The sequence below is a fragment of the Ursus maritimus genome, unplaced genomic scaffold (assembly GCF_017311325.1).
Source record: "Ursus maritimus isolate PB19 unplaced genomic scaffold, ASM1731132v1 scaffold_2, whole genome shotgun sequence".
Taxonomy (NCBI): Eukaryota; Metazoa; Chordata; class Mammalia; order Carnivora; family Ursidae; genus Ursus; species Ursus maritimus.
The window spans coordinates 23,272,752-23,296,973 of NW_024424452.1; the positions used below are offsets into that span (position 1 = coordinate 23,272,752).

The window sequence follows — 24,222 nt, forward strand, 5'->3', positions numbered from 1 at the left end:
TGTAGAGGGAATGTAGAACCTTCCCACAATCCTAACGGGCTTTGGTTGTGTAGATGCGCATAAGGAAATTAAGGACTTACTTGCTTCCTGCCATTCAGCGTTCTCTGCCCTCCACTCACAAAAGTGGCAGTGCCAGAAAATTCAATCAGCAGTGGGTCTTAGCTACAGCCCAGCTCTGGAGACTAGTCTCTCACTCCTCCATTCATATATGCAAGATGTGGAGACAAGAGGTCACCGTTAGTCATTGGCATGATTTCCCTTCCCTAGAACGGCAGGGTAACCAGGGGTTCCCAAGGAATTAATCTAGTGTTCTGCTTCAATATTTCCTAACTCAAATTACCCTTCGAAAGAAACTTTCCCTGAGAAGTTGAAGGTATTCAGTTACGTTGTTCCCTGTATTCATTGTGCAACTGGAGGCCAGCAATCTCCCTTGGCGGACGGAAAAGAATATAAGGTTTTGGTTTTCTTAGGTGCAATTACAACATTCCCAGCCTCATTAAGACTCCACAGCCGCACACCAGCCCCTTAGCTGAGCCTGGAGAGCGGCTTTCCTACTACTTACACTTTATTCCCTCCTCCTGAGCCTTTTTCCCCTGAGGGTCCCCCAGCTTCTACACTGCAATTATGTCAATAGAACTAGTGTTAGTCTGTTAGAGCTACAGTGTGAAGCTATCTTCAAGATAACAAATACAGAAATGAACTCACTTGTATCCTACAAGTAGAAAAAGCCTAGATAGAAATGAGGACTTCTGCTTGGAAAAAAGTCATAAAGCTTTTTTTTTTTTTTTTAATGTTAATCACCATACAAGACTTCATTAGTTTTTGATGTAATGTTCCATGCTTTATTGTTTGCATGTAACACCCCGTGCTCATTGCGGTACGTGCCCTCAATACTCATTACCATGCTAACCCATCCCCCCACCCCCCAATATCTGTATCGGGCTGGGAGGTGAAAACAACGTCTTCAGTGTGTTGTGTACTTGTTCAACCCTCAACTGGGAGTAGTCCTACTCTGGCTTTTTTAAAACTTGAGCAAAGAATATTACATACATTTAATAGTGGATTCTTCCTTCTCTTCCAACACCTTCTCCTTCTAAATCCTTTGCTTAGATTAATATGTTAGAACTCAGCCCTTGTATGGGGAAGGAAACCACTCACATTTCGTGAAAGATCTGGTCATTCTAGAGTAGTAGGGTCAAAAGTTCAATTTATCTCATCAAAGCCATGCTTTGGATATTGCTTTAGAAGGGAATAAGGCCTTAATCGGCCAATGATAAATGGTCTTGGAGTCCAGCTTTTCTGTGACTGACAAGGTACGTGTTACACATTAGAACCAGAAACCTTGCATGTGCTGTATTTTTTAAATGGCATTTAAAAGTTGGCCACTGAAGGGGCTTCCTGATCCCCTGTGGTAGAGTGAATAATGACCCCACAGGTCCCCCACATATTGCCCAGACTCTGAATATTCTACGTGGTCCCAGTGGACTTTGCAGATGTGGCAAAGGGTCCTGACAGGGGGATATTATCCAATAAGGACCAATCAGACAGGGCCTTATAAAAAGGGCAGAAGGATCAGAGTCAGAAGATGTCCCAAAGGAAGCAGAAATCAGAGTGATGGGGGCCACAAGCCATGGAATGTGGGCAGCCAGTATTAGCTGGGGATGGCAAAGAAATGGGTCTCCACTAGAGCCTCAAGGAACACAGCCCTGCTGCCCCATTTTGGACTTCTGAATTCCAGAGTTGTAAAATAACCTGTATTTTAAGCTACGAAGTTCGTATTAATTTGTTACAACAGCAGTAGGAAACAAATACAGCCTCTAATGAGTCCCTACCAACATCAATTTGCTAGAAATGCACACATTTTACAAAAGAGGAACTTGGGCCCTAGGGTATCTTGTCCAAGATATAAGAGCTTGATGAAGGAGCTGGAGCCTCTCTCCTCCAAGTCGGTCAGTTTGTGCAGGGTGACAGGTCAGGATCACAGTGACCTGTCCTCCAGACTGCCCCCACAGCAGGCCTCGCTCGGTTCTGATGTTTGCCTCAAATACTGGGGCAGAATTCAGAGAAAAGCTAAGCTAGCTATGGAGCAGCTACTGGGATGAACACTTGTTGCCATGGTAGCCTGGAACAAGTACAACAAATGATTGACTCAAGTTATGTTCTCAACTTCTGAAGGTACACATCCTACAGTACATGGGGGAGGCAGCCTGGCGCTGTGAGGAGAGAGTGAGCTCAAATCCCAAGAGGCTGCTCCTTCACCCAAACTCTGTGCTTGCAATCTTGCTTATGCAGTAGGGATGAGCCATAATTGTAATACAGGTCCCAGGAGGTAAATGAGGGGCATGTGGGTTCTAACACTCTACCCGATGGTTCGGAGAGTAGAGGTTACAGGGGCTGGGAATGGACCTGCATGCCTTGGGAAATCTCCTCTAATATTGAACTTTCCTTCCCTGCCCCGTTCTGCTGACTCAGGCAGTTTTATGAAATTTGTCGGGTTCTAGAATAAGAGCTGGGTTTGAGTTCTGGACCTCTGTCTCTCTTGCTGTGCAACCTTAGACAGGTAGAACGATCTCTGGGCCTATTTCCACATCTGTGAAAAGAGAATAAAGCCTACTTTGGTAAAAACCCCAAACCCGAAAAACCTACTTTGGGGGCACCCGATGGCTCAGTCAGTAGGACATGTGACTCTTGATCTTGGGGTTGTCAGTCCAAGCCCCATGTTGGGTGTAGACACAAAATCCTGGGGCACGCGGGTTGGGCATCTGCCTTCTACACAGGTCATGATCTCAGGGTCCTGGGATCGAGCACCATGTCGGGCTCCCTGCTCGGCGGGGAGCCTGCTTCTCTCTCTCCCTCTGTTGCTCCCCCTGCTTGTGCTGTCTCACTCTTTCTCTGTCAAATAAATAAAATCTTTAAAAAAAAAAAAATCTTAACAAAAACCAAAGCCTACTTTGAAAGCACATGAGGGTTCAAGGAGATAGCCAGTAGTCAAAATCTTGGTGTATGTGCTGCCCAGTCAGCATTGGAGCCATCTAAATAAAACGTCAGAGATAAAATTATAAGCAACTGAAGGTTGGATAAAGCTATGTGCTAGATGAGAGATGCTTAATCAGGCACATATTTTGAAAAATATACACGTCCTGGCCCCACCTACTAAACTAGAATCCTTAAGGAGGGGGGGTCTAAGCATGTTTAGGTTCTGTGGGAGGCCAAATAATGGCCCCAAAATATCCATGTCCTAATCTCAGAAACCTGTGAATGTTTCCTTCCCTGGGAAAAGGGACTTTACATACATGATTAAGGGTTCTGGATGGGGAGATTATCTGGATTATCCAGGTGGGCCCTAACTGCAATCACAGGGATCCCTATAAGAGGGAGACAGGGTGAGATCTGACCACAGAAAGGAAAAGGCAATGTTGACGATGGCAGCAGGGACTGGAGTGATGCACCATGAGGACAAGGGAGGGGCTACCAGCTGAGGAAATCAGATGGACACTAGAAGCTCAAGGAGTTCAGGAAAAGGACTCTCCTCTAGAGCCTTTAGAAGGAACCAGCCTCCCTGGCACCTGGACTTTAGCCCAGAGGAACTGATTTCAAACTTCTGACCTCCAGAATGAATTGGTTATTTTCAAGCTACTGACCTTGTGGTAATTTGTTACAGCAGCAAGAGGAAACTAATACAGGCTCCTCCAGTGATTCTGACATACACCCCTGGGTAAGAATCACGGCCGGCAAACTTTGTCACAGAGAACATGTTACAAACTCACACTGTTGCTCACACACAGAGACTAAGAACATGGGAGCAGTTTGTTGTTTTAAGGACTTGGCATTTTCAAGTTGCAACCAGCTTCATTTCTAAGCCATAGTATATCCTGGTGGAATTGAAGAATTGCTGAGAACGCAAGTCCATCCTGAGATGGGGATTGAAGTTGTAACCCACTGAGGTACCATAATGGGAATTACCTTTCATGGCAGTCACTACTGTGCCAAGAAGCAGAAAACCCATGGGGTTACATTGCTACTGGCTTAAAGGTGGTGGTGCATGGAGTGGGAGGGTACCTTACTGTTGGCAGGACAGGGGGTCAGCAGAAGGTAGAACATGTAGTGCATGGCATATCCGTAGCAGCTTCCACCTGATGAGTCAATGGACTCCAGTGTGTGTAGGCTGGGCTCCCAGGTAGCCTAAGTACCAGTTCTTCTCTTGAGAGATTTCCCTGCCAGAGGTTAGAGTTCTCGCTAACCTCTCCTTGACCCTGACCTTTGATCACACAACACCCATGAAACCTTGCTCTGTGAATAAACACAACTAAAACACTCATGAGTGAGCAGGGACTGATAGTGGAGTGTAGGCTGCTTAATGAAAAAGGGTTTCCTTCCCCCTTTCTTTTCCTGTGATATTATGATTTATAGTAAGAAATATATATTTGGTCTTTGTCCCCATGCAGCGCAGAGCTCCTAAAACACTTTGAATTTCCTAAGCATTGAGAGCAATTAAGGAGCCTTTTGTTACATTAATAGATGACTTTGGGAAAGCCCCTAGATAACCTAGAGAAGGGGGCTGGTTGTCACGGAAACCAATCTTGAATAGTGGGTAGAAACTTTCAGTCTCACCCCGTTGATTTCTGGGACTTGGCCAGTGACTTAACTGATCACACCTATATAATGAAGTTTCCATTAAAACCCAAAAACAGAGGGTTCAAAGAATTCTGTTCCAGGTTGGAGAACACATGGAGATTTGGGGAGAATGGTGTTTTCGAGAGGACACGGAAGTTTCTTGTCCTTTCTCCATCCCTGTGCATCTCTTCCATCTGGCTGTTCCTGAGTTACATCCTTTAACAATAAACCAGTAATCTAGTAAGTACACTGTTTCTCTGAGTTCTACGGGACACTCTAGCAAATCAATCAAACCCAAGGAGGGTGTCATCAGAACCTTCCATCTATAGCCAGACCATGAGAAGCACAGGTAACCACCTGGACTCATGACTGGCATCTGAGGCGGGGTGGGGTGGGTAGGGACAGTTTTGTAGGACTGAGCCCTTAACCTGTAGGATCTGATGCTATCTCCAGGTAGACAGTGACCGAATTCAGTTGAATTGTAGGACACCCAAATGGCACCAGCTTGGTGGTGTGGGGAAACCCACATACACGTAGCACTGGGTCCCAGAATCCTCATTCTCTCCCCATCCTCTTCTTATCTAATAAGAGAACTTTGACTGTGTTCTGGAATGGCATAGTATATCCCTATGGTGCTAAATAATCAAGATAAAGTGTCATTCCCCTTGCAGATCAGCTACCAGCAGGCATAAGGTTCTGTTCAATGAGATTTAAAGAGATATTGGAAGGGAGGCATCTGTCTTTTTCTTCCTTGTTAAAAAAGAAAAAAGTATGTAAGGCTAGCCCCTTTTATTCTTGTCTGTGGATATGGTGGTGTGATATTGTGATTCTTTGAGCTGTGGCAGCCATCTTGTGACCATGAGGAAACAAGCCTAATGACACTATCTGAGAATGGTGGAGTAAAAACATGGAAAGCCTAGACTCCTGATTACTTCATTGTGTTTCCTGAATCAACCCTGCAATCACTTGCATCTTGTTAAAAAGAAAACCACGGGCCCCCAAAGGAAGTAACTCGTGCTAGGCAAGTCACCAAACCAGAGATTAATACCTAATCTAATTGCAGTTTTACCCCCCCCCACCCGACCCCAGAAATGAAGTCCTAACTGGTTAGTCAGGACTTCTCTAGTCAACACCAATGAGGTAATCTGTCACATGGGTCCTCTCCATTCCCCCAAAGGAAGATGAGGTCACCTGCGTAAGACTCCCAGCCCTCCCCGCTAAGGGAAAGTGACCTTGCCTAAAGCAATTTCCTTTTGCTAATAACTTCTTTGCTCCACCCTCCTTCCTATGAAAACCTTACATTTTCTACGACTCCTCAGAGCTCCCCTCTACATGCTAGATGGGGTTCATGACTCGCTTCATAAAACCTGTTAGATCTTCAAGTTTACTCAGTTGAAATTTTGTTCTTTAACAATCTTTCATGTTTAGTGAGATGCTAAGGATTCCTATTTTTTTAAGGGAGGCAGTTTGTTTCTTGTAGGTAAAAGCATTCAAAATGATTCAGGATTAAAGAAGCTTTATTTTTAGGAGAACGACTACGGCTATAATTTGCATCTATAAGAACACACCAAGTTACATGTAAGCTTTCCTTTGGATTAATAGCCAAATTTGTACAAACTACAAATACGAACACCTTCTGTAAACAAATTTACTTTGCTTTGTCTCCCTCAAGGCACAAGAAGACCAGAGTCTTTTTCTGTTCATCTTTGGATGCCCACTGGTCCTTAAGGGAGGAAAATGATTTGACCAAAAATATAGTACAAAGAAACTTGATTCTATGAAAACGAGCAAAGGGAAACTCCACTAAATGCAGTCAGAAGGTTTTGGCAGTTGGGGCGCCTGGGTGGCACAGCCGTTAAGCGTCTGCCTTCGGCTCAGGGCGTGATCCCGGCATTATGGGATCGAGCCCCACATCGGGCTCCTCCGCTATGAGCCTGCTTCTTCCTCTCCCACTCCCCCTGCTTGTGTTCCCTCTCTCGCTGGCTATCTCTATCTCTGTCAAATAAATAAATAAAATCTTAAAAAAAAAAAAAAAAAAAAGAAGGTTTTGGCAGGGGGAGCTCCCATGCCCTACTACTCCAAATCAACTGCAGACCCCACAAGAAGGGCTTGACTTGACTGTGAACATAGATACCACTCTTCTACTCCAGCCAGAGGAAGAGCTGCTTTCCTCATTCCCCACCCTCACCCACCAGGCAACAGCCAATGAGAAGCCACTATACTTTCAACTCCCAGTTCCCTCTAACGGACTTTTAGTTCATAACAACCTTCCTAACTTACCCCTTCTCTCCTTAAAAAAGCAAGCCTTGGGGCACCTGGGTGGTGCCATTGGTTAAGTGTCCAACTCTTGGTTTTGGCTCAGGTCATGATCTCAGGGTCGTGAGTTCAAGCCCCACATCGGGTTCTGCACTCAGCATGGAATCCACTTGAGATTCTCCCTCTCCCTCTGCCCCTCCCACTCACGTGCTCTCACTTTCTCTCTCAAATACATAAATAAATATAAATTAAAAAAATAAACAAGCATGCCTTTCCTTTATTCCCTGGACTTGCCTACAGTTTTGCTGCAGCTTCTTTATCCCAGATTGCAATTCTCTTTTATTCCCAAATAAACACATCTTCTGCTGGTAAAATAACTGGCAGTGCCTATTTTTTGAGGTTAAGAATTCAAAGCGGACAGTACAGTCTCTTCACTTCCATACCTAGGGATGGATCCTCCCCTCCCTTAATTCTGTTAGGGTCAGAGGAGCAGGAAAGATGCCCTGAAGCAAACAATGGATACAGGAAACACGGGTGCCAGCCCTGGCGGTGCAGACTTACAGTGGCAGTGGGTAAAGCAGTGGCCCCTCTCTGGCCTCAGGTGTGCCATCTGTAGGAGGAGAGGATTGAAGAGGGCTTCTACGACCTTGCTACCCACGGTGTGGTCTGTGGAAGGCTTCGCTTGGGAGCTGGGAAGCAATGCAGAAACTCGGGTCCTGCTCCAGACCTACGGACTCAGGATCTGCCTTTTAGCAGGACCCCTTGTACAGATGCACGTTAAGGTTTAAGATGCACAAGTCCAAAGTTTCTTCCAGTTCTCAGGGCTGTTCTCTGCTGAGCCAGCTTCAGATCGCTGGATATGAGCTCCCTCTTCTGGTGCAACAATCAAGCACTTTCTTTAGGAAACATTTCTGTTCTATTTCCACCCTCTGGTAGTTGGGTTTTTTTTGTTTGTTTGTTTGTTTTTGTTTTTTTAAGGGTTTCAAATGGGGCTTGAAGCTCCAGCACCTAAACAGGGGCATAAGGTCTCCTGGCGCATGTGTATGGGGCCTTTCCTCCCAAGTTTTGGAAAGCCAACCAACACCCACTGTCCTCTCCAACCTGGATGACTCTCCGATTCCCAACTGCCAAGTAGTCCACCTTCCCCATGTCTCATGCTTGCCACTTCTGCTTTAACAAAAAAGCAGGGAGAGGGGAGCAAACCGAGCCCGAGCTGGCAGCCGATGATGGCGTTCTCGTGGTGTAGCCACTAGCCAGCTCTGAGACCTGTGGCAAATGATTCACCTGTTGGCCCAGTTTCCTCTTCTGCCAGTTGATGAGTATGGCAGGAAGATGGAACAGAGTGAACTCCCAAAACTGTTGTGACAGGTCAGAAACGGTAATGGGTATGAAAGGTCTTTGGAAACCTGATCTTTCCCAAATGTGAAGGAGTTTTCCTGATGCCATTTCTGTAACTGGCTGCTCTAGTGCAGACCTGGCCGATTCCAGCCTCATTCCAGATGAGCTCTGCTCTTGCTTAGCTTAACACTCTTAATTCTTGTTTGTCTCCATCAAGATTTCTCAACCTTGGCACTGACATTTGGGCCCAGATGATTCTTTTTGTAAGGGGCTGTCATGTGCATTGTAGGACGGTTAGCGGCATCCCTGGCTTCAGCCCCCAAGAAGCCAGCAGCACCCCCTCTCCCAAACACACACACAGTCATGACAGTCAAAAACGCCTCCACATGCTGCCAAATGTCCTGGGAAATAGGCTCTTGATTCACACTTCTTGGTCTTTTCTAGTCAATGGAAAATGTTGTTCAGGGATTTCTATGTTTAAGGTTGTAGGGTACCCAAAGTGAATATGTGGACATTGTTTCCATCCCCAGAGCACTGGTGGAGAGGTGGGCAGGTAGGGAGGATAGAAGGAAGGACAAATATAAGAGAATAGCAGCAAACAAGAGATGATTCAGCCAAGCAAGGATATAATTGTTTCACTGTGTTGTAGCACTTTTATAATCTAGATATCACTTGCCTCAGTCTCCCAAAGACTCCGGTTGGGCGGCATTCTCTTTACAGACTGAAGAAGTCAATGCACAGAGAGGTTGTCACTTGCTCACCATGCCTGTTCCACAAGGGCTGTAAGTATAAAGAGAGTGCACGTGACTTCACAGAGGTACGAACCTGGAGCTGGGTTGTGGAAAGTAGAAATGTTTTGAAGTGGGAGGATTGGAAGGGGAATACTTCAACATCATTGATTTTCAACTTTCTGCCACACCTGATGGATACTATCCACCGTAATGACATACCCAAGAGGCACACCAGATTTGTATGTAATCCCCACCCTTCCCCCCAGGAAGACAAAGAAAGCACTTCATTAATTCATAACTGTCGCAAATCTTACCACTCAGGATGTGTGTGTGTGTGTGTGTGTGTGTGTGTGTGTGTGTGTGTATGCCTATTTAATCACTCACAATATGTGTATGCCCACATGCACATGTGTTTTGGGGGGTACCATGGCATAGATAAGGGAATGCAGGTTATTCTCAAATTCTACCCCCTCTCTCTAGCTCCACCTTTTCTCTCCTGTTCAAGGAAGCACAGCAAAACCCATGTGAAAGTACTCAACCTTCTTGTGACAACTCACACCTGATCATGCCTTTGCCAGAGAGTTGCAACTTCTGGGCTGAATCTCCTGTTCTTTTTTTTTTTTTTAACTTTTTTTTTAAAGTAATCTCTACACCCAACGTGGGGCTCAAACTCACAACTCCAAGATCCAGAGTCACATGCTCTACCGACTGAGCCAGCCAGACACCCCTGAATCCTCTGTTCTATGCAAAGCAGACAAAAGAAGCCACACACAGATGCTAGTTGAAATGGTACCTCTATGGGGACAACTCTAGGGGGAGCCAACCACTCACATTTCATTTTATGAAACTGGCGATCCCTGGAGTTATTTGACACAGCAGCAAAGGTGATGGGTGCTGTTGGAGACAGCATATATAGGGCATGGGTCTAAATCTCAGAAGCCCTCAAAGGCAGGGAGAGGAGTTGACACTGAACCTCATGCTGAGTACAAGGGTGGGTTTTGCACTCAGGCAAACCGGGCTTGAATCCCCCTTGTTTCCATGTGCCCTTGACAACTTACCCTCTCAGTCTTCCAGCTTTTTCATCTCTAAAATGGGTGGTAGTGAGGATGGACCGAAAATGTATATTGATTTGTAGACGGTTTAAGATAGCACCCAGCACATGGCAAAAACAGACACCTGGACAAACTGATAAATGAACATTGTGGCTGTATAAAGTCACAGTTCGCATGCTCTAAGGATAAATTACCTTTCCAAATGAGCCACACATTGAACTATGCCTAAAAGACAGGCACCTTTTGAATAATCGGGGAGTCCTAACATTCCTGTTAGCCTGGCTAACAATAGGCCTTTCACACGTTCCTGTTCCACTCAGTTTTAAATGAGAGCGCACTGTGCATTTTGACAACTATGCTTTATGGGCCTATTCTGGGGCAGGCGCTTTGCTGGGCTCTGTACATTATTTTACTTTGTTTGATCAGCAAAGGCCTTGGGCTCCGGGCAATGTGATGGAAAACCTGAATTACAAAGCCGTGATTTAGATGTCACGTTTCCTGGAAGAATTAGCGAGTCAGTTCTGCTCTAAACCTTAGTTTCACCTCTAAAATCCAGAGGCTGATGGATATAAAAAATGAGAAGCCAGCAGGGGCAGTTTGTGATGGGTCTTACCCAAATGCAGTGGGAAAGCACCTTGCACTTTGTAGAGTCTGAAGCAAGAATGTTTATGTAATCAGAAATATGTTTTAAAACGATCTCTTGGCTACTTATAGGAAAGCATTCTATAAGATGGCTGTGTAAAGCTCTCAGCACTGAAAATACTTCCAAATCTTGTATCCCCAGCCCAGACCTACACTCTAAAACAACTGTCTACTTCACACACCCTATTAGTGTTAAAAAGGCCTGACTTAATATGAGCAAAGGAGATTTTGAATATTCATCCAGCCCCATTTCAGAAAATAGTGTCTCTATCTACCCACTGGCTCAAGTTAAAAAAACTTAGGTGCCATCCTATGTCCCCCTTTCCTTCATCACGCACATGCAATCCATCACCAAATGCTGCTGGCTCTCCAAATGAAGAAGGTCTCCACCACCTCTATCCCCGTGTGGCGCCACAACCATCCTCTGCAGACTTAACTGGCCTTCATCTCCCGATCCATTGGCCATGGATTTATCTTTAAAAATTCAAGTCTGACTATGTCCCTTTAAAATGCCTTGTCTTCCCTTTGCTCTTCGGTGTAAATTTCTTACTGTGGGGCCCTGCATGATGGGCTCCTATCTTTCATCTACCCTTTGCTCACCAGGCCCAGCCACGCGGACATCATTTCTTTTCCAGTCTTTGGGCCTTTGTGTCCCTGTGCCCTCTGCTGGGAACACCCGCTCCTAGCTCTTGGAATGGCAGTAACTTCTCATTCTTTGGTTCCAAGAAGAAATCCTTGCTTGGGGCGCCTGGGTGGTTCAGTCGTTAAGTGTCTGCCTTCGGCTCAGGGCGTGATCCCGGGGTCCTGGGATCGAGCCCCACATCAGGCTCCTCCGCTGGGAGCCTGCTTCTTCCTCTCCCACTCCCCCTGCTTGTGTTCCCTCTCTCGCTGGTTGTCTCTGTGTCAAATAAATAAATAAAATCTTAAAAAAGAAAAGAAAAGAAAAAAAAGAAAAGAAATCCTTGCTTGCTGTGATGACAGTGGCCTCCCCTGGTCGTCATCCTTTTACTTTCTTCCGATATGCTTATCATAATCTATTATTTTGACTACTGGTTGTAGCAGGTAGACCATAAGGTGGAGTCCATGATCCCGACCTCTGATACACCTGACTTTGTGTGATTCCCCTCTCCAGCGTGGTTGGGACCCGTCGTTGCTTCTAACCCACAGAATACGGTAAGAGTGACAAGATACATGTGATTACACATACCTGATTACACTACATTAAGAAAGTAATGCCGGTCTTGCTAAGAGAATCTCTCTCTTGGTGGCTTCAAAGATGCAAGCTGCCACGTGTGTGGTGCCACAGAGCCTGCGAGGAACTGGATGCTGCCTACCACCATGTGGGCTTGGACGTGGATCCATCCCCCATTGAGCCTCAAATCAGAGCCCCCCCCTGGTAGGTAACACTGCGCTTGTAGTCTTGCAAAGGAGCCAGCTGAGCCAGGACTCCTAACACACTGAAAATGTGAGATAACACATGTTCTTTTAAGTCTATAGTTTGTGGTAAACTGTTATACAGCAACAGTTAATACACTTGTTAAGCGACTCTTGGGTTAGAAGGTAAACTTCTGGAGGCCAGGGACTTTTTCATTCATTACTACCAGCTGGGTAGATAGCATAGACAGATGAGAGCAGACATTTGCATGAAGAAAAGAAACATTTAATAAACACCAACTATTAATACTCCATGTGCTGTCAGGAATAGACAGTTCTTTTTCTCTAAGAGGTAAAGGCACCTTTGGGGACAGGTGTGGCTGTGATAGGGTTCAGAAGTTTCCGGATTAGGGCTTTTATGTCCTACTATTCCAAGTAACAGGCTTTCTATTCCGTCTGCCCAGCGAGTATTTCCTCTCCGTCTCATAGTCCTCTGGGAGTCTGCACCCCGACCCTATGTGAAACCGGTGGGGCTGACGTAAACCATCCCTGGTTCTGGTGGAAACCCTATGGCCCGGCCGAGCCCCATCAGCCTAGTCTGCCCTCCTGGCCACTGTGATTGGTTCAGGATTGCTCACATCACCCAAGTCTGTCCAATCAGAGCCAAACGCAGGGCTTCTGCACACGCTGTTGGACAAGAGCAGCTTCCTCACTGGTGCGGGTGCGAAGCGCTAACGGTGAGGCTGTCGTAAAGCCAGAGCTGCTGGGACCTCCCGTACGCACAGCCTGACAGGAAAAGCAGCTCACACGAGGAAAGCAATGCTGAGGGATAAAGGGACAGAGATGCCTCGAGATGCCACCTGAGCCCCTGGATCCAGCAGTGCCTGAAAATCTATCTCCTGGCCTTTTAGCCCTTCTGTCCTACCCCCACACCCTTTAACGCCACTTTGGGTGGAGTGTCTATCACGAGCCCTGTTACCTGGGATCTGCCATGAAATCAACGGAGAAGGAATAAGGGGGTCTGATGTCTGGGGGGTGAAATAAAGAGTAAAGAAAAAAAACCTCATCTAAATAAATATTTAATAAAATGCCCCAGCAGACCACTGAAGGAGAAATCCCACAGGACTTTAAAAGCTTGTTTAGGCCTTTAGCATTTTCATAGGACTTTTTACAGAAATGGCTTAACAAGCCAAGTTCTTTAAAACAATACAAAAGTATCAAGTACAAATATTTTAAAGAGTAACGGCACTTAACAGTACTCAACACGTAAACTCTATCTTTAGACTTTTTCAAAAGTGCCCTTGGCCATAAAGTTAACCTTGGACTCTATTTTCCAACTTTGTCCGAGAGGCCATTATTGCCAAATGTTGCTGGTTTTTCTGATAAAAAGCTAATAAGGCAGAAGAGCTTGCTCTGTTTTTCTCTTTCCCCACGTTGTGTCAAATAAGTGAATATATAAACAACTTCTCTCATTTCTGAAAGAAGGAAAAAAATAACAGAAAAAAAAAATCCACAGTTGCCCCAAACTGGGCCCTTGGACACAAGATCTGCGTCTTTGGGGTCAAGCTGCCAGGCTCTAGAGGCTCAGGACTGGGCCAAGGTCAAGTCTGCACATTGGGGAGGAAGGGTGAAAGGCAAGGAAGTGCTGAGCTGCTACAGTTTTCTGCTAATTCTCATGTGAGGGTAGGTCAGCCAACAGAACCACAGGACTCATGCAAGAGCAACAAGATCCCCAGATTGGCCCTTGTGGGATCCTACAAATAAATGAAAAAGCTAGAGGACACTTCCAAGGAGTGTTTGACCACCCAGCCCCGTTCTGAGTCATAATCCCAAGGGCTGAGTATGATCCACAGCCTTGGAGAAGTGCTTGGAAAAAGCTCTGGCTCCGCTGGGCCGGTCATTCCTGGTGGAGCCCCTCTAAGTCTGCAGACTTCATAGCCAGCTGACAGTCACCGCTGGAGTTTTGTTGTGTCAAAGGTCTGTTTGGTAACAAGAGGAAATGGTTAGCTCTAGGGCCTCTTTAAAGAGCTTTAATGTTGAGAGTGCACAAAGCTGAATATATGACATTCTTTGTTGGTTTATTTTTAGCTGATTCTTGCAGACACACCAGATTAAGGCTATACCTATTTTATAGATGAGAAAACTGAGGGCACAAGAGGTTAAAATGACTGAGTTAGGGGTCGGGATTATGGCCCCTTCCTGCTATTCTAATTTGGGTACTGCAAATGAGCAGTGCATGAAGTTACAAAAACATGCACGATAAAAGATCTAAAAAACAAGACAGACCGGGGGATTTTAATACAACGAAGTACGAAAAGTGACATTTCAATTAACCTTTAAGAAACTACAACTTACTGAGTTTTGGCGTACTATCAAAGAAGAACATCCATAGTTAACTGAAAAAGCTTGTCCTCCCTTTGCCAGCCACACATTTGCCAGTCTGGGTCTTCAAAACCCATCTGACGTCTATTAAGGCAGACATTAAAGATTATTTGTGAAATGCAGGGGCTCCTGAGTGGCTCAGTCGGTTAAGCATCTGCCTTCGGCTCAGGTCATGACCCCAGGGTCCTGGGATTGAGCCCTGAGTCTGGAATCCCTGCTCAGCGGGGAGCCTACTTCTCCCTCTCCTTCTGTCCCTCCAGCCCCCCTGGGCTTGTACACGCTCTCTTTCTCTCTCTCTCTCTCTCAAATAAATGAATAAAATCTTAAAAAAAAAAAAAGATATTTGTGAAATGTAAAACAATGCTACTCACTCATTTCCTTTGTATTGGAAAATATAGTTACTTTTCATAAAGATGTTATTTATATCAACAGGTAATACTGTCCCCTTTAAATGAGTAGTTTTTAAATCTGTTGTTAATTTTTACTACAGTTATTATTGATACATTTAAACCACATGAACAAAACCTTGGGAAGACTCAGTAATTTTAAGAAGACACAATGTGTCCAGAGAACAAAAAACTTGAGAACACTGCCCTAGTGAAAACAATGGGTCCAGGTGCCTCGGTTGGGAGGAGGAGGGGAGTATAAGGAGATCAAGGACAAATCTTGGAAATCTTTTTAATCTCTTCATTGACAAACAGGTGGCATTCAGGTTGTGTAACTCCTTGTGGTATAGCAGAGTAGGGTTCAGAGGCAGGGAGAGATTTTGGCTCAGAAGCATCAGCTGCAATAAGCCAAATTTAAGCCAGTATTTCTCCTTTTAACTCCTTTGAGACTAATAGTGATCAAAACAATTTATAAGAATCTGGATGTAACTCCAGGGATATAAGCCAGGCGATCCTGTGACAACCAGCCCTGAGCTATTTTAAATTATACCCACTTCACATTTTATTTTCTAACATGAGTAACAATTGGATAACATTTTGGTAAGAAGTTCAAGGGCTACTCTATAGAAAAACAAAATTCAGGATATTGGTTCTTTTAGAGCAAGGGTTGGCAAATTCCTTGGGCCAAATCTCACTGGCTACCTCCTTTTGTAAATAAAGTTTTATTGGAACACAGCAATGCTCACTTGTTTTCTTATTGACTATGTTGCTTTTTGGCTGTAGCAGCAGAGTTGAGGAATTACAATATGGACCACATGGCCCGCAAAACCTAAAATACTTATCATCTGGCCCCTTACAGAAATTGTCTGCTGACTCCTGTTTTGGAGTCACTTGGAATCTTCATTAAGAGGCTTTGGAGTTAACTGACCAGCATTGAAGACCCTTCTCTGCCACACTTTGCTTTGGGACTTGGCTTCATTTCCCTTATCATAGAACGGAGCTAGTACCTGCCTCATGGAGCTAGTGAGGATTACATGCACTAAGGCCTGGAAAGTGCATAACAGAGTTCCTGGCACAGAGCAAGTACTTGATGGGTATTAGCCACTATCATCAATTATGCAAGAGCCTGAAGGAAGTGCAATGGAGTCACATCCTACTTGAGTTTACAATGCACAAAGAGAAAAAGATAAAAATCAAGCATTACAATAAAACCATCTCAGAAAACCCCTTAGGAGGGTGGCCCATTATAGACAAACATACTGTCTCACAGTAATTCCAACACAGCTGGTTTTCCCTCCAGCATTTACATACATCACTGTTCCTTCAGTTGAGGCTCCAGATGAAGTGTAGCTGGCATTTAGGAGCCATTAAGCGTAGGAACAAAATCCATACCAACACAAGATCACACTCAGTGTGGTGAGACACTCACATTCTGAAGAGCAAAGAGGACGAAGACAGACATTGGGAGTAAGAGATTCATGGCCCCCTGTATCATCCTGAGATACGAGCATGGTGAGTGGAATGGTGGCTCATTATTCTCATTGCCCCCCCTCCAAAAACACCTTATTTGGAAGTTTTATAAATTTAACGGCATCTTTTAAAAGGAATCAATAACAATTACTTCACTGAGTTGCCATGACAACAAAATGAGTAAGTGTGTGTGACGGATGATGACAGCAATGTTTTTGTATGAAACTCCATTGCCAATTCTCACTCCATGTCTGATGTCTATGGGAAACTATACAGAACACCGACCCGACCTCTCACAATTTTACTTGTAGACATCCAACTAGGGTTAGGGTAGTATTTGTGAAAATCCCCCAAATGGTAACGATCAAACTGCTGCATTAACAAGTATTTACCTGGGAGGAAACCAGTAGTTGACAAGGCTGGAGACCAAGATGTAGGACACTAGGATTGTCCCTGACATGGCTAGTGATACGAAGCTCAAGCCACAGAGGACACAAAGCAGTAAGAGGCCGCCCACAGAGATGACCAGTCCTGGAAGGAGAGCATAGTTAGGAGAAGCGTTCAGCTAAAACAAAGTGAAAGCCCCAGGCCACTGTGTTCGACAGTTCACTCAGACTTTTTAAGTGAGGAGGTCTCCCATAAAAACCCAGATTTCCAGCATCACTTAAAAAGGAGGTAATCTAACCACCTGAGTGGGCCTCAGTGCAAGGCAAACATCCTTATCCTTGCCTTGGCAGCGGTCAAACAGCTCAGAACTCCAACCTCATGGCTACAGTGATACAATTTCAGGGATGGACCCTGCAAAGGAAGGACATCAGAGAATACAAATGGATGTGCTGCTTTTGGACAAAGATTTACAAAATCCTGGATCTGTGTTTTTCTGAGCGTGGCCGACAACCACTGTATCAGAACTGGATGCCTCAGGAAGGCATGTGATAAATTCTGATTTCTGGACCCTATTCCGAACTACTAAATACCAGTCTCTGGATGAGGCCGGGAAGTCTGCATTTTCAAAAGATAAGACTTACGCACACTCAAATTCCAGACTACTGTTCTAAAGGCTTTATATGTGCTATTCCTATTTAAAAGTCTTCTCTTCCACAAAGGAAACAAAAGTTGTTCCATGTCTTTAAATCCTGTCTTCTGTAAAGCTTTGCATGACACCACCAAAAATGGCTCCCTTCTCCTAAATTTACTTTTGCTACAGTGCTCATTCGCTCCTCCACCCATTCACTCATCCGTCCATCTATCCATCAGTATTTACTCAGCAGCTACTCTGCCAGGCTGTATTTTGCTCATCCATCCACGATGCCCACCTTCTCCTTCAGGGGTAAACTGCCTTACCCACAGTCTCCGGGGCAGGGAAACAACCTGGGTGCTCTTAGCTCTGGGAAGCCCTAGGATAAACCAGTGACCCAATGGCAACCAGCTGTATGGCCAGCATCTTGTGGTTTGTGATCTGATACAAAAAGGCAAACTGAGCCAATCAGATCTGCCTTCTCAGTACTTTTACCTTAGCAACAAAGGGAGAAGGTGACAGTTGGCAGTGTGACTTCAGGAGGAAAGGTGGAGAAGGGGGAATATTACTGCCTAGCAAGACACCTGGCATGTAACAGGTGTTCAATAATGAGGTGTGGAATAACTGGACTCTGTTACCATTCTTACGGAGCCTTCTGTGCCAGGGGCTCTGCTAAGTATTTTATGGGACTCTTAATTTCAATCCCTACAACAACCCTTTGAGACAGTATTATCATTTCCCCAGTTTACATATAAGGCGTTTGAGGTTCAGAGAGTGTAAATAACTTGTCCTAAATCGCACTGGTGGAGGTAAGATTCTAATGTGGACTCCAAAGTCCATCTTTTAACGACTCTGACAATCCGCCTTGGTCACTGTGATCTTTTCCAGAACAGGAACATTTGATAAGAGTGGCAGGTACCCAATAAATACTGTGCCCCCAACTGAATCATTTTCTGAGGGGGTGAACAGATGAGCAGGATACCTTCCAGTAAAATGACTCCCACCAAAGCCGCCAGGGAGGTAAGCACCACGATGAGCAGGAAGAACCCAACAGGAACGGCTGACATAGCAATAAACAGCAGCACGGTGAGGGCCACGAAAGGGTGCCTGTCCAGGTACCGACCCACCGGGGACTTCATAAAGGCAACCACCTGCGGGCAAAGAAGAAAGAGCCGGGACTGAAGGCCATGTCTGAACCCCAGGTTGACGGATCCATTGGAGCTGCAGGAAGTATACCCAGAGGCTGTAAAGTTGGATGGCTCATAAGTAACATAACAAGTCAACATGAACAATTCTCCCAAGACATGAGTTACCGTGGCAACAACTTAAGGCAGCTGTAGACAGACAGCAAGTTTGAGGGTCCCACCCAACCTCAAGTCTTGTGAAAGGAGGAAAGTCCTGGTCATGGCTCCACCACTTCACACACACCCTCTCAAGAGACCCTCAGCATGCGTGCACATGGATGTCATGTCCACACAATTGATCTCCTACTTCACAGTTGAGGCTTCATAGTTGAGGCCACCGAGGCACAGAGAGGTTAAGTCCTAGCTACGTGGCATCACCTGGGAGCTTGTTAGAAACGCAACATCTCAAGCCCTGCCTCAGACCTGCTAAATGAAAGTCTGAGAAGCAATGGGACTTGCCTAGAGTCACACAGTTTCCAAGTGGCAAAATCTAGGCACTCAAAGCTGAATCTTTTCACTTGAAATGTCAAACGCTTGCAATGGCTGCCATCTTATTAGGGAAAAAATACTTTCACGTCATCAACGTGGATACCACAGTCAGGCCACAGCCTGATGATTACTGCAAGCTTATGCTGTGTTAATGAACAAGCTATCTTCCTTCACCAGGCAAGAGAGTTTCTGGATCTGGCTCAACATAGGAGGGCTGCTTTAATGCAGAGCTGGCCCTAGAAAATCCAGAAGGATGGGCTCCCCCCAAACCCCCGTCTTCTTAAGCCCTATTCTGTCTCTCTCCTCATTACTGACATGTTAGTTCCTGTTCTCTTAAAAGTTTCCATCTTTCCAGAACTCTTCTCCATCAAAACCTTCCCAGGTCTCATTCCTTAAGGCCTTACAGGCCAGCAGTTGAAATGAAGAGGAAATTCAGGCGATCATGGGTACCACTACCCAAAACACATGCGCCTCCTAGTGACTCCAATGGTGGGAATCTGGGGGTCAGCTGGAAGACAGGAGGGCTTTGTAGTTCAGGTTGATGGTGATCAAAGTGCAGGGCTCATGCTGCTTAACTAGAAAAGGCTGTTGTTCCAAGAAGCCACGGCCATTGGTCTTGGGGCTTAGCATTGCCTCATTAGGAGAATCTCCAGGCATGACAAATTTCACTTCCACTCAGGCCACAAAAAAAATGGCACAATGCCCACTGACTATACTGCCTCTAGCTACTCCGAGTTGAGAAACCCTACCAGACTTGGCTATTCAACTTCTCTAGCCAGAGGTGACTATACTGGGAATGCCTGGTTCAGATAATCAGAACCCAATGAGACTCTCTTGTTAAGGCAGCTGAAGAGAGGAGGCGTCAAGGGAGTGGGGCTGGTCCCTGGAGCTGTCTTAAGTCTTGATTGCTTTCCGGCTCTAGTCCACATATATTCTTAGTAAAACCACCCAGGCATCCTCTGACAGACTGAACTGTTCTCTCTGATCCTTATTATCAAGAGATCCAGTAACCACAGTGGGGAGCAGATAAAGCTGGAACACTAGAAGGCCAGGCTTATGAGTTTACACCCAGACCACCCAGCACAACAGCCATGTGTGTCCACTGCACGCCTGGTCTTCTTCCAGACCCTAAGGAATCTATTTTTCTCTTAGCCTCTTCTGGGTCGGGGCCCTACAACCAAAAAATAGAAAGTCATTCAGACATGCAGAGAGACCATTTAAGATGCAGTTAAGTGCAGAAATCGTCTTCCCTCAGGAAGGATGGCCTGCTCAGGCCAGCATCTATCACAGAAGAGGACCACACCTAATAATGGAGAACATTCATTAAACACTCAGGAGCCAAGCACTGTTTTAAGTACTTTCAATGTATTTCCTCATTTATTTCTCCCTTCAATGCCCAGAAGCAGGTAATGAGGAACATTATTTAAATCCAGGGAATTAGAACATAGCAATTAACTTCTCATTCTCATGGCAACAGAGAGGGACACAATGGGAGGATGGAAAGTGAGACAGCTTATTACACAGTAACATGAACTGCAATTTTCCATCCCTATCCTGGAAGCAGACACAGGTCATCCAATCTGGATTTTACAGGCATGGTACTGTGCTGAAGAACTCAGGAATGCCAGGCTGGGACAGACTAGCACCATTATATGCCAGGCTCTGTGCTTCAGCCTTGTCGAACAGCTTCTGAGATTATCCTCACAACAAACCAGTGAGCCTGGCATTGCTTATTTTAGAGAAGAGGCGATGGAGATTCAGTGGCCTAAGCAACTCACCCAAGGTCAGACAAAGGCAATTTATTTTAAAATTCACACGAGTATGGAAAGTTCTAAAGTAGGGGTAATGAGGCCAGTATTGAAGGACATGGAGGCTCCATCTGGAACTATTCAGGAGACAGGCCAATTCCCTGGTGTCAGAGTGCAAAAGACAGTCAGTGTCCGTTGTCCCTTGCTACCCATAGGAGGAGGATGAAAGTGTCAGGATTATTTAAAACCACTGGTAAGGGTGCCTGGGTGGCTCCGTTGGTTAAGCTCCTGCCTTCGGCTCAGGACATGATCTCAGGGTCCTGGGATCGAGTCTCACATAGGGCTCTCTGCTTGGGGGAGTCTGTTTCTCCCACTCACTCTGCCTCTGCGCTCTCCCTCTCTCTCTTCTCAAATAAATAAATAAAATCTTAGAAACAAAACAAAAACCACTGGTAATGACAAGTCCAAGGTTAACAGTTTCTCCCAGACCACAGACCCTGGGTGCCCTCTGGCATGTGATTCAGGGTTGGCACAAAGATGCCAGAGACATAGTTCAAAAACATCCCTTGTGGAAGGAATGGACCAGCATGGGAGCAAAACTAGTCATAGGTAATCAGGAGGCATCTGCCCATCCCATGTTCCTTCTGTCTTCTCTCCACTTTGAACCCTGCTCCCTCCCACAGCAGGGGTAGGCTCCTGAAGCCATGTTTCTGTCCATGAAATGAAAAGTCCCAGCCCAGCTGACACCTTTCTGGCCACAGGTAACTTGGTTAAGCCCAGATTCTTGACCCTAGGAATTAGGCATTCCCAGAGCAAGCCCCTTAATGGGCTTCAGCTGGGAGCTGAGGGAGACATAGGATGTTGAAGGTGCCAGCCTGGGCTGTCACGATGGCCCATGTGAAGGGAAGAGCAAGAAAGCCAAGATGTAGAGAGAGAAGAATGAAGCTGTTGCACAAGGAAAAGTTACAACCAGAAACAACATGGCCCAAGAGAGCGTGCTGAGAGTTACCTCTGACCCCAGTGACCTGCCAGATCCTGATTTACTTCCTGCCCTTGGTTTCTAAGATAGTCTCCCATTTCCCCAAAGTCCCAGCAGGTCTCACTATTCTACTGCTTAAGCTATTTCAAGTGGGTTTCTGACTCTCTCAGCCTATGTCAATGAGCACTTGACATTCCGGAGACTTCCTAGAAGAAATGATGGAGTTGTTTCACAAACACTCCATGTAGAAGCCCATCTGGTCTTTTCAGGAACTTAAAGGGCCTATTAAACTCTGAGGAAAGGTCAAAAATTATTTGGGGGAAAGAAATCATCCCAATATCCCAGAAACAAGGAGGTGCTTATGTAAATTATGGTTATGTCAACCTGATGGAAGTTTCTACTACCAAGCAACTGTTCTGAGGACCTAAGATTCAATATGGAAAAACACCAACATGCAATATCAAGCAAAAATAAAAATACAGGACTACATCTGCCACAATCACAACCACCACATATGAAAATTACATAATGAAGGGAGGCCTCATAATAATAATCACCGTCAACGGATCTGTTACTGATGGGTTTCCAGGTGACTTGCTTTCCTTTTTCCTCAACATTACTCTACCGAGTGAATACAACTCATATTATTTAATTCAATTAACATAATACAAAATTTTAAAAGAAACTGCTCTACCTTAGGACGACCCAAAGAACATCAGCGCTTAGCCAGCTGATAATCTGTCCCATCACTCTGGGAGTCAGCTGATCTGGAAGTTATCCAGCCCAAATCTATTCCAGTGACCACGACTGAGGATGTACGATGATGAAGTAAAGAAATGCCAAGAAGCCGGAGTTCATATGCTTTGAAACGTCTACTTCAGAATGTAGATATGAATATTAAATAAGACGTGTCCAGTGCCTAACACAGCGCTTGGCATATAGGAAGGGCTCAATCACGGTTCATCAATTTACTGCCAAACCCTCTTACTTGCAGATTCTATATTTGCAAATTCACCTACTCACCAAAATTTATCTGTAACCCCAAAATCAATATTTGTGGTGCTTTCGAGAACATGTACAGAGCATGGGAAAATTTAAGTCACCTGACACGCATGTTCCCAGCTGAGGTCAAACTAGGCAGTGCTCATATTTCAGCTTTTTATTTTTTTTTTTAAAGATTTATTTATTTATTTGACAGAGAGAGACAGCCAGCGAGAGAGGGAACACAAGCAGGAGGAGTAGGAGAGGAAGAAGCAGGCTCCCAGCTGAGGAGCCTGATGTGGGACTCGATCCCAGAACGCTGGGATCACGCCCTGAGCCGAAGGCAGAGGACTAACGACTGCGCTACCCAGGCGCCCCAAAGCTTTTTAAACAGCTGTCCTTTCCAAGGCATATTTAGTACCACCTTTTCTCACAGCTTGTGTTTTTTGTTGGTAATTTCACCATTTAAAATGGCAGAAAAACTGGCTGGTGTTCTTAAGGGTAAGAAGGGTGTGATTCGCCTTAAGAGAAAATAGGTGTGTTAGATAATCTTCATTCAGGAAGGAGCTATAGGGCTATTGGCCATGAGTTTAACATTAATGAATCAACAACATATACTAAATAAGTTGTCTTTAAACATAAATACACATACACCAGTTTATATATTTATCAGTTGATGAAAACGTTGTGACCAGAAATTTGCCAGAACCTAATCCTGTAGATCGCCTAGGAGAAATTGTTCAGCAGTTGCTAATTCGTTGTTTGAGGTGACCTCAGAGAACACAAGGACACATATAGTGAGAACCAAATGCACAGGTAGATGAGGAGGACCTTTCTTACTAAGCTAACTTTTAGTAACAAGAGTCTCAGCCTGCTGACAAGCCGCTTGGCCAATTTAAAAATAGCTTGCTAAATCCACAAAGAGGGCCAGAGGCATTTGGGGATGAGTCCAGGGAAGATCTCTATAGAGTATATTGCTCCAGACTGCAAAGTGGTGTCTCTTCAAATAGACCCGAGGGGAACTGTGGTGTCCAATATAAAAAACAGATCACAAACCATTTCATTTTGTTACAGACGCATATGTATTTTATGGGTATTTTGTATAGGAAAAAACATCTACAGGGAAATACAACAAAATGTTAATATTATCTCTGAGAGCTGCTATTCTTTTCCCCCCACAAAATGCTGAATGACATAAAAAAGCAAGCAAGAAAGATAAAAATTCAAGAAAGTAGAATATACTATCTCAAGCCCCATTGTCACTGAATGGCTACTAAACACCTGAAAAGTGGCTAATTCACATGGAAATGTGCCATTAAGTGTAAAATACACACTGGATTTTGAAGACTGACTACAAAAAAAGAATGCAGAACATCTCAATAATTTTCATTAATAACTTTTTATAAGTTTACATATTGAAATGATACTTAGATATATTAGGCTAAATAAGATACATTATTAAAATTAACTTCACCTGCTTTTTACATTTTAAATGTGGCTACTAGGAAATTTTAAATTACGTATGTGGCTCATATCATACTTCTATTGGACTCTGGGTTTCTAGGGGAAAACTGGACT

At 44.8% G+C, this 24,222-nt stretch overlaps 2 protein-coding genes across 5 annotated transcripts in view; both read right to left on the bottom strand.

The window, feature by feature from the left end:
- ANKS4B (ankyrin repeat and sterile alpha motif domain containing 4B) overlaps positions 1 to 16,665 on the bottom strand; it is a 48,865-nt gene extending 32,200 nt beyond the window's left edge. The window contains exons 1-2 of the mRNA XM_008697193.2: positions 16,638 to 16,665; positions 8,885 to 8,988 (exon numbers count right to left, since the gene is read on the bottom strand). Of these exons, the coding sequence (XP_008695415.1) occupies positions 8,885 to 8,917 (33 nt within the window). The 5' untranslated portion in view covers positions 8,918 to 8,988; positions 16,638 to 16,665. The remainder of the gene's footprint in view (positions 1 to 8,884; positions 8,989 to 16,637) is intronic.
- Positions 1 to 24,222, bottom strand: part of LDAF1 (lipid droplet assembly factor 1) — a 71,354-nt gene that overhangs the window by 46,559 nt on the left and 573 nt on the right. For 2 of the 4 annotated variants that reach the window (XR_005836040.1, XR_005836041.1), the window contains exons 2-4: positions 18,246 to 18,414; positions 16,638 to 16,776; positions 8,885 to 8,988 (exon numbers count right to left, since the gene is read on the bottom strand). Coding sequence is in view for 2 of the 4 variants with exons in the window: in XM_008697190.2 (XP_008695412.1) it covers positions 13,905 to 13,986; positions 16,638 to 16,776; positions 18,246 to 18,414 (390 nt within the window). In the remaining 2 variants the exon portion in view is untranslated. Of the gene's footprint in view, positions 1 to 8,884; positions 8,989 to 12,277; positions 13,987 to 16,637; positions 16,777 to 16,972; positions 17,044 to 18,245; positions 18,415 to 24,222 lie in introns of those variants that run through there. The other 2 variants (XM_008697190.2, XM_040635245.1) reach the window with 2 other exon arrangements.